The sequence below is a fragment of the Miniopterus natalensis genome, chromosome 18 (genome assembly GCF_054644295.1).
Source record: "Miniopterus natalensis isolate mMinNat1 chromosome 18, mMinNat1.hap1, whole genome shotgun sequence".
Lineage (NCBI taxonomy): Eukaryota > Metazoa > Chordata > Mammalia > Chiroptera > Miniopteridae > Miniopterus > Miniopterus natalensis.
The window spans coordinates 26,841,443-26,856,318 of record NC_142098.1 but is presented as its reverse complement, the minus strand read 5'-3'; the positions used below and the strand labels follow the sequence as shown (position 1 = coordinate 26,856,318).

The 14,876-nt window shown below is 42.0% G+C and overlaps 1 protein-coding gene across 1 annotated transcript in view; it reads left to right on the top strand.

Annotated features, from left to right (window-relative positions):
- SNTB2 (syntrophin beta 2) overlaps positions 1 to 10,822 on the top strand; it is a 77,768-nt gene extending 66,946 nt beyond the window's left edge. Inside the window, exons 6-7 of the mRNA XM_087827507.1 lie at positions 1,148 to 1,332; positions 3,085 to 10,822. Of these exons, the coding sequence (XP_087683633.1) occupies positions 1,148 to 1,332; positions 3,085 to 3,177 (278 nt within the window). The 3' untranslated portion in view covers positions 3,178 to 10,822. The remainder of the gene's footprint in view (positions 1 to 1,147; positions 1,333 to 3,084) is intronic.
- Positions 10,823 to 14,876: the final 4,054 nt, after the last annotated feature.

The following is a 14,876-nucleotide window of genomic DNA, read 5'->3' as shown; positions in this document are numbered from 1 at the left end:
CTATTCATTTAGAGATTGTTGCACTGAATTACTTCTACAGGGAGTTAATTTTATCCATGTGCCTCCCCAAGGTTTCCTTTCCGAGGGCAACTAGTGTTTAAAGTCCATTGTCCAAAACTCTCTTCTTTGAGTAGGGCTGAGAATGGACAGTGCCAATATTTATATTATTCATTTTCCTTATTTCCTAAACACACCAGCTGCCTTGACCAATTGGATGTTTTTACACGTCCAGTGAAAGAACCTGTTTAAGTGTGAGCACTTGCTTGTTTGGGAGCCATTCTTTCTGTTTAAGTGACCAAGCATACTCGACTCCGATCCTTCAGATGATGTTTTAAGTTCAGCTGTCAGAAAGCTGTGTTAATTCCCAGGTCTTACATGTACCCCTGTACTGACAACAAAACTGTACTCAAGCGTTAGTGAGACAGGGATTTCCCCAGTCTCTGACAAAGTTTTTTTATCCTATCAATTCAAATGTGTCCTTTGAATTTTATCTCTGATAGGACGGACAGTACAGCTTTTGCTAACGATAGCCTTTATGTTTGATAAACATTATCTTTACCCTCTTCCCAAAGGCCAGCCAAACCGTTTCTGCCCAGGAAAGGCGCGTCCGCCTTCTCCTCGGTTGTCCCTTCTCGCCCACAGGAAGCTCTCTCCCTCGCCCTCACTGCCTGCCCAGTTTGGCCTGTTCTTTAGCACCTGCTTGGAGTCCCATCTCCCCCAGGAAGCCTTTCCCTGGCTCTGGCCCTACTCAGTTTGGTGGTTAGTCATGTTCTACACGGTCTACTTTGCACAGTTAGGGATTTCATGTTTATGCCTATTCATTATGAGGCCCTCGGGAGCAGGCGCTGAGCCTCTTACTCCAGCGCCACGCACAGGCTCCTGCCAGCCCAAGTGTCCAGTCGATACTCGCTGAATTGAACTGAATCAGGTCGGATGTCAAGGGGAGTTAGGGCCATTTCTTCCTGATCTCAGTCAAGATGTTGACTTGAGTGACCAGAACAAGCCTCGCTTTCGGAGGCTCCAAGTAGGTTAGGGATCACACATTCTTCAGAAAAGATTCCGTTCCGTATTTTGAAGTCAGAAGAACCCTTTTCCACTTGATAACTGAAGTAGGAACTTTATTCATATTTTTGCTTGTCTTCAACAGGCTGCACGTTAAATGGCCAAGAGGTAAGACTCACTGTCCACTACGAAAATGGGTTCACTATCTCCAGGGAAAATGGGGCCTCCGGCAGCATGCTGTACCGCTACCCCTTTGAAAGGCTGAAAATGTCTGCTGATGACGGCATCAGAAATCTCTATCTGGATTTTGGTGGTCCCGAGGGAGAACTGGTAAGAGAGTTTCTGAAAAACATGTTTATTCTAATAGGTATTCTCTTTCTTATTATTGCTTTTTACTCTCTTGTATAGAAATATTATGGGCTGATACTCCATTTTTCTTCAGTTTTCAAGATGCATTAGGTTTGGGTTCTTTTCTTTTTCTTTTCCTCACATTAGGAAATCATTCCCTTTTTTAGAAGTTTTGTTTGAATCTTAGAAAGAAAAAGTAGCCCTTCTAAGAAATAGGCTTTTATAAAAAATAAGATCATAAATACTAAACATATCAAATACTAAATTCTATTAATTGCTATTTAGCAATTTATTGGAATAAGAATTAAAATAGGATGACTTGGTTGCTACAGAAATTCTGCTGATCAGAAAAAAAAAGATGAAGAGCCCAGGCTAGCATCTCAGTGGTTACAGCATTGGCCTTGAGGGTCCTTGAGGGTCTCGGGTTTGATCCCCAGTCAAGGGCACACACCTGGGCTGCAGGTTCCAGTTGGGGCATGTTTGGGAGGCAACCGATCGATGTGTCTCTCTCACATCAATGTTTCTCTCTCTCCCCCTTCCCCCGCATCCACTCTCTTTAAAAATCAATGGAAAAATATCCTCACTCCTTGGGCCAGGATAAAAAATAAATTTTTAAAAATGAAGAGGTATGTGCATACAGCCATGATTTTCTTTTATATCTCCTTGTCCCTTAAAGGAAATATCAACAGGAATTCATGACTCCCCTTTAAAAACTAGAGAAGTGTGTCGAGTGTACTTCAGAAATCATACCTTGTGCTAAAGGAGTAAAATAATGCCTTTCTCTTTTATCAATATTGAGCCAGTAGTTCAGGTCTTATATGTGAAATCTGACGTCCATAGGCAGTCACAACAGGTGTAAATTGGAAAACAGATTGTTGACATTTTAGAACTGAAATGTATCTTAGATGAGAAAACTGGCTAGAAACCTTATTTTAAATGATGAACCTTTGGGAGACTATGGATAGGCCATGGACCAGGGCTTTTCAAAAGCCTGAAGCATTAGAGAAAGTTAAATGCTTTTATTAAATTAATCAGTTATTAATATCAGTTGCCATTTAGCAAGCAAGGTTTTAGATTATCCCTGGCTATTTATATATTGTTAATACCTGCAGGTTTGATGATAAATTTGATACTTATAACTAGATTCTCCATAAAAGTTGTTTTTTTCTTTGCAAGGCATAATTGAGCTATGTCCTATTCCTGGTCTCTGTTATCAGTGCCAATGATTGACGACCCACTCGACTCATGCAGTGAGCCAGGTCTCCTGTTCATCTGGTGCCAGGTGTGCTTAGGAAGGTATAATAGCCCTCCTTACTGGCCTCAAGACTTGTCATTCCCACCACAAACATATATGGGATGTCAAAAACCGTACCACAGATGGTCACCGTTCAGCTGGGTTTACTGTGGTTCCCGCTCAGAAACGGTCTCCATATAGGCTATTCCTTTTTTACGTCCTCTGCTTTTTAGTTCTACCAGGTGTGGTAGAGCCCAGTATACCACCAAGTGCATCCCAGTAGTGGATGTGAAACCTCACACTGATGTTTAATTATAACGCAGAATAGTCTAACTTTCATTTGTGGCTTTCAGTTCCCAAGAGTTTCTGTAGCTCTGGCATATTCTTTATCTATGTTCTTTTTAAAAAGTAGAATATCACGCCTAAATTTGTTTCTTTTACCTGTTTGTTTATGAACGCATCTATATGTGGTCGTAATAAATAGTATCCTTTCTCCACAGACCATGGACCTGCACTCTTGTCCGAAGCCCATTGTATTTGTGTTGCACACTTTCTTGTCAGCCAAAGTCACTCGCATGGGACTGCTTGTATGAGCAGCAAACAATCAGAAAAGAGCCTTGAATGTCACAAGAAGTATTTCCACCTCAAAAAAAAAAAAAAAAAGCACAAAAAGAAAGCTCTTTGCTCTCCTCCAGCACAGTGCCTTGATGAGGACCTGACCTGCGAATCACTGCTGACCCATAACCGTGTTTAAAGAAGAGCCTACCTTTCACAAGCTACCTTGGCCAGAATTTCTAGGACTCTAATAAGCTCCAAAATTAAGCTGTTGTGTTGTTAGCTTTCTAATGTGGTTTTTAAGTAATTCAGTTTAATTCTTCTGTTAAGAAGGGTGGCTCATTGTTTTTCCTTTTGAACATAGTCAAATATCCAAGAAGTTAGGGTTTCTTCCTGTAGGATTTATTTCAGACTTAGCTTTGATCTCTTGCTTAGGATGACTATCTCGTCCCAGGTGCTAGTTTGCAGCAACCCATGCTTCTTGGTCATTCCAGATAGGTTGTACATCGTGTTGGAGTTTACGGTCCTCACTTGCTCCTTCCACCCTAGGAAGTCCTCTAGTTGGATCACCAAAGCATTCTCCCATCTGTCCTGCCTCTCGCTACGTCCCACCATGGCCGTCCCTCCCCACTGCATCACCAGCTTCGCCCCTCCTAAGTGCTAACTGTAGACTTAGAACTTGCAAGATTTGATTTGCCTGGCCATCCACTCCCTTTCTGGTGGTGACCACATTGAAAAGCAAGTTGGAAACCACTGTTTTGAAAGAAAAGTTTTACTTGTTGGAGGGTCTTCTGATTTTTATCTTTGGTAGGAGCCAGGGAATATGGTAAGATTTATTTTAAAAGAAAATCCTCACTCTATTTTTCCCCCATCAATTAAATATAATTGATATTTACTTTAATGAGAAAATCCTCATTTTAGCCTAAGCCATTTTTTATTGCTTACCAAATGTGCCTTTGGTTAGGGCTAGGAGCTTTATTAGCCACTATTTGAATAACTGGATATCACTGCCATTCCAGGGAGGTCATCTGTCCTAGTTTTGAAGAACAGTCTTTGAGGCAGGTTTCCTTAGTGGCATCTTCTCTGATAGGCAGATATCTTTGAGGAAGATAAATCCTGGAGAGCAAGCTTGTCTCAAGAGGAGAATCTGTGGATGAAGCCAGCTTTGCAACACAAACAAAATGTTGAGTTGCTCTGGGCTTTGTGCACCCATGTGGGATCCTGGCCCTGGCATCTCCCCTTGTGGCAGCAGAGTGGCGTGGACGAGCAGCTGCTAATCAAGACTCAGTGTAGCTTAGTAACACATCCTACAGTGAACAGGGTGACGACATCGTGGGTTTTGCTAAGCATTGCCAGATGTCATCTTTAGGACACGTTAGCAGTAAGACTGCTGGTTTCATGGGGAGAACACATTCAGCATGTTATTTCTAATATGAAGGAGGTGTATATCTGAAAACATTTGAAGTAGTATAATAACTATATAAAATGTCAAGATGAGCACAGTCCTTGGAACTGAAAGAAAAGGTAACATTGACTTGGATGTTCTCTGTGTTCTCTGAAGAAAGGTCTGGGTTAGTTCTCATTTACTAGATTTATCAAGAGTGCCATAGAGGATGTGAACACTGCGGAGGCTGGAAGAGGGTGGCACTCCAAGGAGAAAAAGAAGGCGCAGCAGTATGGGCAGCACATGAGCTATTTGGTTTGCGTGCAGACTGACGTGGAAAAGCTGCCCCTTGAGCAGAAAGTTCTAGTCAGACATTCTAACCCCATTGTCTTCACTCCTGCCCTGTGTGCAGTGAGATTAACCACATACAGAGGCTGGGAGAGATGTCTCTTCTCCCCCCACCACTAGTCCCAAAAGTGAATTGTCTGATCCACTTGAAACTGGAAATTGAAATCTAGACTAGAATATGTCTTTCAAGAGCTTTAGTTTTGCAAATTCATAAACCCAAGTTTGGTTCCACCTGGAGTAAGTTTACAAGTTAGGGAAAGAAAAAAAATATCTTGAAGGTACAGCTATGATTTCTGGAAGAAGAATTTGAATACATAAGACCCTCAGATAAGGGAGCTTAGACATTCTTTGCTGTGAGAGTAGTAATCTGAGATGAATGATGTAATCACAGACTTTTGCAGCAAACCATTTGGTTGAGGTTTTCTGTGTTAGTGTGAGAGGCTAAGCCACTGAAAAGATTTTCAGAGGGTTACTTTTGAGCCACCTGCTCATTAGTAATATGAAAAAGTTCTGTAAAAAAGGTGTGTTTAAAATGTGGGCAGGAGAGATAAGGCAAGTGTGCATTTCGACTCCTTTTGTTCAGCCTTAAGCTGTCAAGTGTAGCCCCAAGGTCCATAGGGTTTTAAATATTTAATAGGATCTTGAGTCTTGGAAATGAAGTTGATGGGAGGTTCCTGTGACCACTAGTGCCCCCAAGAGCAAGAGCCCTTGAGCTGCTTGTTTAACATACTTCAACAGCTTTTCAATCACAGATGACCAGGTTGTTCTTCAATTAAGTGTGTTTGAAGTACTTTTTATGAATGAGACAGCCTTGATAAATTCGTGCGTATTTTCAATCCACAGTTGGGAATCTGCATATGAGGAGGGCTTACTGTATCCATTGTTCTACACTGTTTCATGTAAGGGACTTGAACATCCGTGGATTTGGGTATCCATGGGTGGTCCTGGAACCAATCCCTTGTGGATAACAAGGGACGACTGTAGTTAAGTGTTTGGGGAGTCAAAAGTTAATATGTGGATTTTCAACTGCGTGGGGAGTTGGCACTCATAATCCCCATATTCTCCAAGGGTCAATTTGTACTTTGTATTTAGATGCCAAAATATGGCAAATTATTTTCAAATGATAATTTAAAATGAGCATTTTTCATATTTCACATATTTTACAGAACAGCTAATTTTTCATTTCTTTTTGATTTTGAATTAGGAAAATTATTGAGAATGTTGTGAGCTTCTATGTGTAGAATGTAGAGGAATTGCAGAGTAGTGACCCCTCATTCCAATGGACCACTTTCTGTGCCCCTGAGACCTGGGCTTAGACATCTTCTCCATACTCCACACATATGCCTATAAGAGAAAAGGCTCAGTTATTATTTTTCTGAAAAAGGTAAGTCCTTTTCTGAAGTCACCAAATGAACCTTACCTGGAAATTAGTATCTAATATTTTATATGAAGAAATACTTTAATGTATGTTTATACAGTATTTATTAGATAGTTGTAACTGTAAACTTGCCTACCTAGTAGACAGAGTTTCAGGTTAAATATTGGGACATGTACAGGCAATCAAAAATATTACTTTAAATGTCACTCTCCTATTTTAAAGCTATGTTTTAGCACTTTTGGGGCTAGGTAAAGTCTGATAGTGCCTGTTTTTATCATCTGTAATCTCACAAACTTTGTTACTGAAAATTATTGCATGGCAGGAGAGATTGAATTATTTATTTCTTATATTTTTATAAGTGGAAAAATCTCTCTAACCAACAAATGATAAAAGTTGTTACTGATTTGTTTTCTTAACCTCCTAAGCAGAATGGTAACAAAGCTTTCTTTTCAGCTGATTAAATGCACTTAGCTAATAAACCAAAATTTGTTCTTTAAAAAAAATTGAGCTGTGTGGAATCTGGATAAGATTATGTTTCTCCCAGAAAGACAAGTTTTACTGTAAATGCTTTTGATGGACAAAAGTGTGACCACTTTTTAAGAAAAGGTTATGATGATTTGTTTTTTTAAAAAATTTCTGAGAACCTCCAGGTCTTCGTGTTTAATTTATATGCATGTGGATAATTTGTATGTTTTCAAAAACATAGAAGAATCTCCATATTTTTTAATGCAAATTTTATCTTGTAAGCTGCTATGCAAATTGTATTAAAAGCCCTACCTACTTAAAGAGTTTAACATTTTCGAAGCTTTCAGGGAAGACCTGTAGACGTAAGCACTTTCTCTGCTTTTTTTGTATCTTATCTTGGATACTTACGCTGAATTATGTTATTGTTTTCACTGGTTATAAGCTATTGATTGTACATAATATGTAAACCATCCAAATATCCAGCATACGTTTCCATGTCGCTGCCATCCACTATTGACACCATGAATGAAATGGCTGGTTAGAAAGCCAAAGGTTGTGTTTTTTCCATCCTTAATGAAGAAGTAAAATACCAGATCTCTTTGGTCTCAAAACATTGTTCTGGTCTGATCTGACCATCTGTGTAAGAAAAGAGACTTATTTAAATTTGGGATGCTTAAACTTTTAAGTTGAATTTGACTATAGTCATATTCTGTTTATATATCTTTATCAGGTATATTATGTGGCAGGTGATACTATATTCTACCTTGAGTTTGGAAATTTCTTTCAGTTAAGTTTGAATTGTTATAGTGGCTGCTGAAGATGAAAGCAAAGGAATCTGCCATCTGCTACTATTCTCTCTCTGTGTCCCGACTTTAATTGCTCAGAAATCTAGAATTATTTTCACTTTCTGTATACTGTCTTTAAAAGCAGACAGCAGCAGTCTTCCCCCTCCCTCTCCCCTTTTTAAGCTACATCTTTGTGCTGAGTATATAGACACCCGATAAATGTGTGATGATAGACTGTTCTAAAATAATTATGCTTTATATCAAGATGATGTTTTCTTGAGCAGTATAGCTTATTCCTATGGAGAGATTTATTTTACTCTAGTAATAGACTGCTTACGTGGCTGATTTGAAACCCTTTCTCTAAAGAACAAAAACATCTGGCAGATAAGCACTTCCAGTTCATCCTATTAAAGGATCGAATCCCAAGTCAAGGTAAGGTACAGGAAATAGGCACGTAGAGCATATCTGTTCCCTTATCTCTCTTTGACACCAGCTAAACTGCCAACTGGAAGAATGATTGTTGTATATTAACGAGAAGAAATATTTTAACAAGATTTCTTCTGTTGTTTCAAAGCTGATAAACTTGAACTTAATGTTGTGCCACTTACTCCTTTCCCCTGCAGGTGGCTGAACCAAAGCATAGTTTGGTTTTTAAAGTGAATCTACATTTGGTATAATACATAAATATGCTATTTCCAAATGACTGCTTCTTCTCCAGTGAGCACTTGGTTATAGTCAGCAAAAATCTACCATATGAACGCTGAGCCTTGAATTCCTCAGAACAGATTAGTCGAAACTAAAAAGCTATAATTTATTGATACTTTGTTATACAGGAGTGGACAGAAGTAGATTTACAGTTGTTCGTATGAGAAATAATATAAATAATAATAGAAGCTTAGCCCTGGCCAGGTGGCTCCGTTGGTTGGAGTGTCGCCCTATACGCCAAAAGCCTGTGAGTTCAGTTCCTGGTCAGGGCACATCCCTAGGTTGCGGGTTCAATCCCCAGACAGGGTGCATACGGGACGCAACCGGTCCATGTTTTTCTCACATTGATGTTTCCTTCCCTCCCTCCCTCCCTCTCTCTCTCTCTCATTCCTCCCTTCCTCTCTCAAAAAACAAAAACATATCCTTGGGTGAGGATTTTTTAAAAAAGGAATAAACTCTGTTTCACATACTCCCAACTGTAAATTTACTTTTGCCCATCCCTGTATTGTGAGATTAGGTGTCCTGATAGATTTCTATCTTCTGAGTCCTCCAAGTACTTACTCAGTTTTGCAGTAATCTTAACCTCCATGCCATTGACACCAATGCTTTTTTAGTTTCTGAGTCCCTCTGAATCCCAGTCACATACACACCTGGAACCTGATGGTTCTGTCACCTCATCCAAAGTGATAGAAGCCTCTTGTGAACAGACAAAAGTTTCTTTGGAGGCTTGGAGAAATTTTCAAATTGCAGGGCTAATTAATGATACAGTAATTCATGTAGTCTTTCATCTAACAAGCATTTATTAAGGTATGGTTCTTCACAGGCACGCTGAAGGGCCCAGAAGAAACTTCTTGCCCTCAAGTAGCACATAACCCATTACTTCTCGTTCACGCCACGCCACCTATTAGTCAGAGGTTGTCACTAACCACTCCATATTTTTACCAAGGTACATCTGAAGGTCTCATCTGGCAAACTGGAAAATGTTAAAAGGTGGCTCGGCCTTTGGTCCACGCCAGCATGAAAGAATTCCAAGCACATTTCAGTAGGCTGGTCTTTTCATCATGTATACTTTTTTAAGTGCAAAATTAAGATTTTAGTTTGGGAGAGAGAACACTTCAGAATATCCTTAGGAAGATAAATCACAACAGCAGTTAAGCTCTGTTGCCCGACGTGGATCAATAGGAAAGTCTTTTTAAAGAAATGCTCCTTTAAACAGCAAAGCTAAATGTATATTTTCATCTACCCCCCATTTCTAAGTTGCCCTGACCAGTTCACTTCCACACTTACACCCTTGAAACATCTCATTGGCTGAAAGTCCTTAAACATGGTAGGTGGAGTATTTCTTCATAATGAGAGATCAAAATGAAGGTATTTAAAACTTAGTAAAATACCATTTATCCCAGACACTCTGGCATTCAAACTCAGTAAAAAGGGCACCTAAAGAAAATGAAAGATGGTTAGAATGTTTCCATATTTTTTGTATAGTAACCGTCCTTTTCGATCCAACTTGCCTTCCATTTATCACTAGGGTCAGCCTTTCAGGTAACATCCTTCATCGTACTCAGAAAGTACCTGAACTATGTGATTGGAGTGGCGTAACAGACTCTCATGGGCTCCTTCCCCTTTGTTTTCAAACGTCCTGGAGTTGTGCACACAAATTAGGTCATGCCTCCAGTGTCTTGGTCTTTCCTTTAAACCTACCCTTTGACAATCAGGTGCTAATGATTATATATTATTGGAACCAGCACATAAGTATTGTCATGTAAGTGTCCTAGGTTGGAAGAAGTGCTTTCCTTCTGAGTCCTCTTCAAGCGGATGTCAATTATATTTTTACCTGTTTTGTAAATTAATAGAATCTGGGGGAGAGGAAATTATTAAAACTAAGTTCTGCGTTTGGCACAATCCTCAATCTTGATGCTACACTTCACAACTTACAGCAAAGCTGCCCTTCTCATGAGATCCAGTTTCAGAATTTGTTTTTGCTCCGGTATGGGACTCCAGTATTAGGCTTACAACCTGTTGGATGGGTTCAACATGATACGACCTTGGTACCCAAAGAATTGTTTTCCTCCTGGTATCAGAGCCAAGGCCTTTTAGAAGAGAATGAGGCAAACTGCTGCCCAGGAAGACCTATTTTGGCTAATCTCTGCAAACTCTGATTAGACCCACTTGTTTGTATTCTGTCCTATACAACTTTTATTTTTTGTTAAGTATTAAGACTTAGAAAGCTAGAATAATACTTCTACAAAGAATTAAAAGTATGTGGTATCCGGGGGGGGGGGGGGTACTTCTTTTTAGAACCCTGTATTTAAACAAGACTTCTTTTTAAGTATTGTTTAAATTTTAAGTTTCAAGTCTTCTGGCATCACCAGACTACCAAATCGAAACCTGGGGCGTAAAACAGGGCAGTATTTGTGTTCTTAATTAAAAAAAGAGAAAAAGCTTTATGTATGTGTGCTCTATAAATACAAATGCATAGACAACACTTTCCCTTGAGTTGCACACCAACGTATATAGCATTGTATATTACAATGGAAATTTGTAACTTAAGGGTATTATATATATAAATACATATATACCTTTGTAACCTTTATACTGTAAATAAAAAATTGCTTTTAGACTTGTATTTTTTCTTTTAATGTTAAAATAGTTCCAAACCTACAGGAAAGTTTCAAGAACAGCACAAAGAACTCCTACATCCCCAAATTTCCCAGTTGTTAATATTTTAGCACATTTGTTCCATCTTTTTCTGACATGACGCCCTGTCAGCCTTAAATTCTCTAGCGTGTACCTCCAAACACAAGGACGCTCTCCTGCATCGCCACCACACAGCCCTCCCAATGAGGAAACCAACATGGGTACGACACTACCTCCCCACCCAGACCCCATTCCAATGGTACCAATGGTCCCAGCAACTTCCTTTTCCTTTCTTACACAGGACCCTATCCAGTACCACATGTTGTGTTTGGTTGTCATGTCTCATCAGTCTTTTCTGGTGCCACTTCTAAGCAGATTTAGGGCAAATCCAAACACTTTAAAAACTTAATTTTGGTTCTCATCCCACCAGTGACTTTCTGTGTGATGGGAGTTTAATCATTGGATCTATCTGAGCTTTATCATACTTTGAGTCACACAGAGGAGTGAGAGGGGAGATGGCTTCCCAGGAATCAAACTAAGAATCATCAGTGCTCCATTTATTTGGGTGTCAGTCACTCACTTTGTGCAATATCTTAGCAAAACTTTGCCCTGGCCCTACCTCTCCAAAATGTTACTCACCTAAATCTGGTTTTTGTTCACAAATCTGGTTTTTGTTTTGGGTGGCTCTTGGCCCCACCCAAGGGGTTCCCTAACAAAGTGTTAGGAACGCATTCCTTGGCACAAGCCCTAGAATGCTTGAGTTTGTACAGTCTGATTTTACTAGGTCCTATTGCTAAGCAGAGTTGATTCACTGGTCCAGGCTTGGGTTTACAAGTGCCACAGTCTGAGCATCATGATCCCATCTAGAAGAGTGCTGTGCGAGAAAGAGCAAATGGATTTGAGCATTTAAATATCAATGACTTTCACCAGTTGGGCGTGGCTCAGTGGCTGAGCATCTACCTAGGATCCAGAACACAGTTCGATTCCTGGTCAGGGCACATGCCTGGGTTGTGGGCTCCATCCCCAGCCTGGGCGGGGGCCTGCAGGAGGCAGCTGATCAGTGATGACTCTCACCATTGATGTTTGTATCGCTCTCCCTCTCCCTTCCTCTCTCTGAAATCAATAAAGATACTTTAAAAAAAAAAAAAATCAATGACTTTCTACCTAAAGTGTAGAAGCTTACAGTATGGGAGCTGAGAAAGTTAGAACATAAAGGTACTGATCTGATTCAGAATCATCAAGCCTAAACATGCTCCATGTGCCAGCCCACAGATAACAAATTGAGTGCCTTTATTTCCCCCTCTCCTTACTCAACTTACTCCCCCATCCCCAACAATGGCAACACCACTGCAGAACTGAGGGGTTCTCAGAGTCTGTTTTCAAGCTCTTCCAAGAAGAAAGTAACTGTGGATGATCAAGTGAGAGGGGAGGAGATCCCATTACCTGTCATCAGAAGCAGCAGCTCAGGACAGAGCTTCTGGGAAGCTCTACCTTGGAAGCAGGGTCAGTGTCTGGATGGCAGGCTTGTGAAAAACAGAAGCAGAGCAAGAGGTCCAAGAAAATTGAATAGGCAGAACAAAGATGCACACAGCCAGTGGATCGCAAACCCGGCCCTCATTACGGGCTCAACTGTGTGCTGCCAACATTCGTATGTTGAGTCCTACCCCCAGCACCTCAGGATATGACTGTATTTGGAGATAAGGCCTTTAAAGAGGTGATTCAGTTGAAATGAGGGCATTAGGATGGGCCCTAATCTAATATGACCGGTATCCTTACAAGAAGAGGAAACTTGGACACACATCCCGGGGTTTGCAGGCACAAAGGAGGGACCCTGTGAGGATGCAGCAAAAGTGTGGCCATGTGCAGGATGCAAGCCAAGGAAAGTGGCCTCAAGAAACCACCAATAACACCTTGATCTTGGACTTCTAGCTTCCAGAACTGTGAGAAAATACATTTCTATTGTTTAAAGCAACCCTGTCTGTGGTATTTTGTTGTGGCAGCCCTACAAAACTAATATAGCCCTCTTCTAATTGTAGGGACTTTTCATTTAATTCCATCTTTCAACTCACACAGCCCATCTAATAGGTGGGGTTAATGCGTTCTCAAGTTCTCTGCCTCACTCTCACCCACCAGTTAAGAGTCCCTCTCTTTTGTTTGCTCATTTATTAATTCTGAGTAAGTTAATTATTAATTCTCCCGGCACATATTGAGTGTGCTAGGCCCCTGGAAAAGAACCAGCCCTGCCCTCCCAGTGACACAAAAAGGCAGTGACTATGCCAGGTGCCATAACAGCAAACAAAAGCTTCCCCACTCAGCTCCGTCACTGTCTAATCGAAGACTGGAAGGTTCAGGGTAGAAGCTAAGAAGTCACGACTTACAGGTTGTGTGCCCCTCTCTCACCCAGACTCATCAAAGGCCTTGCCCTGCCACTCCAGTCATTATCCTGACTCCAGTCATCAGGGATGCTCAGCACTTGGCCTTTTGGTTTCTTACCTCCCTGTGTGCGATGATGGGCCCCTTCGCTTCATCTCACCATCTTCCTGCTCCCATGGTCACCCCCTGGGCTGCATTATTGCTGAAACAGCCATTTCTGAAATCAGTAACTGAAGCATCCCTCTCTGGCAGACTCTCAGCATGACTATCCTTCAACCTTCTGAGTTCTCAGTCCGTAAACTCCTACCTTCTCCCTCTGCACTTCCTACCTTACCTGCCCCCTCTCCGACTTCCAAGACATTCTTCTGGCTACCCTACCTCTCCAGCTGGCTTTCTGAGCTGCTTTTGCGGGCTCATCCTCTGGTTGTCCAACAAACCCCCAAGCTCTGTCCTGGGCTCTCCCCTACACTCTGCTCTTCCCCGGGAGGCCTTCTTCACACAGCTTCCATTCCCACCTATACCCAGATGTCTCACAGATGTGCATCTCCAGCCCTCATCTGTCTTCTGAATTCCAGATGCATATATCCGACACTCGATATTTCAAAGGTACCTCAAACTCCTCACCCTTCCTCCACACGCCTCCCCCAAACCTGGTCTTTGTCCAGTATTCCCCATCGCAGTAGCATTACCACTGGTCCAGGTACTTAAGCCAGTAACCCAGGAGTTATCTCTGCCCCTCCTGTCCTCACCATACCCCATATCTAATCCACTTCCAAGCCGGTCTTCACACACAGGCCTCAACATGCTTGTTACATAATTTTTCCTGGTGTACATCATCTCCCTCCTCAGACTGCAGGCTCCCCCTAGAGCTGTTTTGATCATTGCTGTATCCCCAGAAACTTCACAGAGCTCTGAACATAGTATATATTGATGAAATATTGTTAAATGAATGAATGTGGCTCAGTTGGTTGGAGCATTATCCCGTACACCAAAAGGGTTTGACTCCTCAGGGCACACACCTACGTTTTGGGTTCGATCCCCAGTCCGGGCACAAACAGGAACCAGCCTGATCGATGTTTCTCTCTCTCCCTTTCTCTCCCTCTAAAAATCAATAGAAATATATTCTCGGGTGAAGATTTTTTAAAAAACTACTTCTAGACAGAGCCACAGGCATCAGTTACCAGGAGCTGATGGTGCTGTGGACACTCACAGCTAGCTCATTCATTACCCTGAAAAGCCAGAAAAGGCAGATACTGTTAGCACACCCTATTAAACATCAGGAACAGAAAGCTCTGGGAACCAAGGTTTAGCTAAGGTTTACTGTGCCCCTAGAACTGCCCGACAGACGCTATGTTATTGGAAGTGGGGTCTAGGACTTGAGGATTCTACCCCGCCCAGCCTCCCGCCCGGCCCCATTGTTCCGCCCCGCTCCTGGGCCCCAACGCAGCCCCCGCTGGGCTCTCGGCCCCGCCCCCGACACGCCCCCCGCGACACGCCCATGGCCCGGCTCAGGACTGGGCGGCCCGCGGCCGCGGAGAGCGGTGCCTGCAGTGCGGGCCGTGGCCGCCGGGGGGCAGCCGCGCTGCTCGGGCCCGACCGCTCTGGGCCGCGCTCCTCGCTCGTTCTCCGGCTCGGCTCCGGCTGCCAGCGGCCACCCTTCCC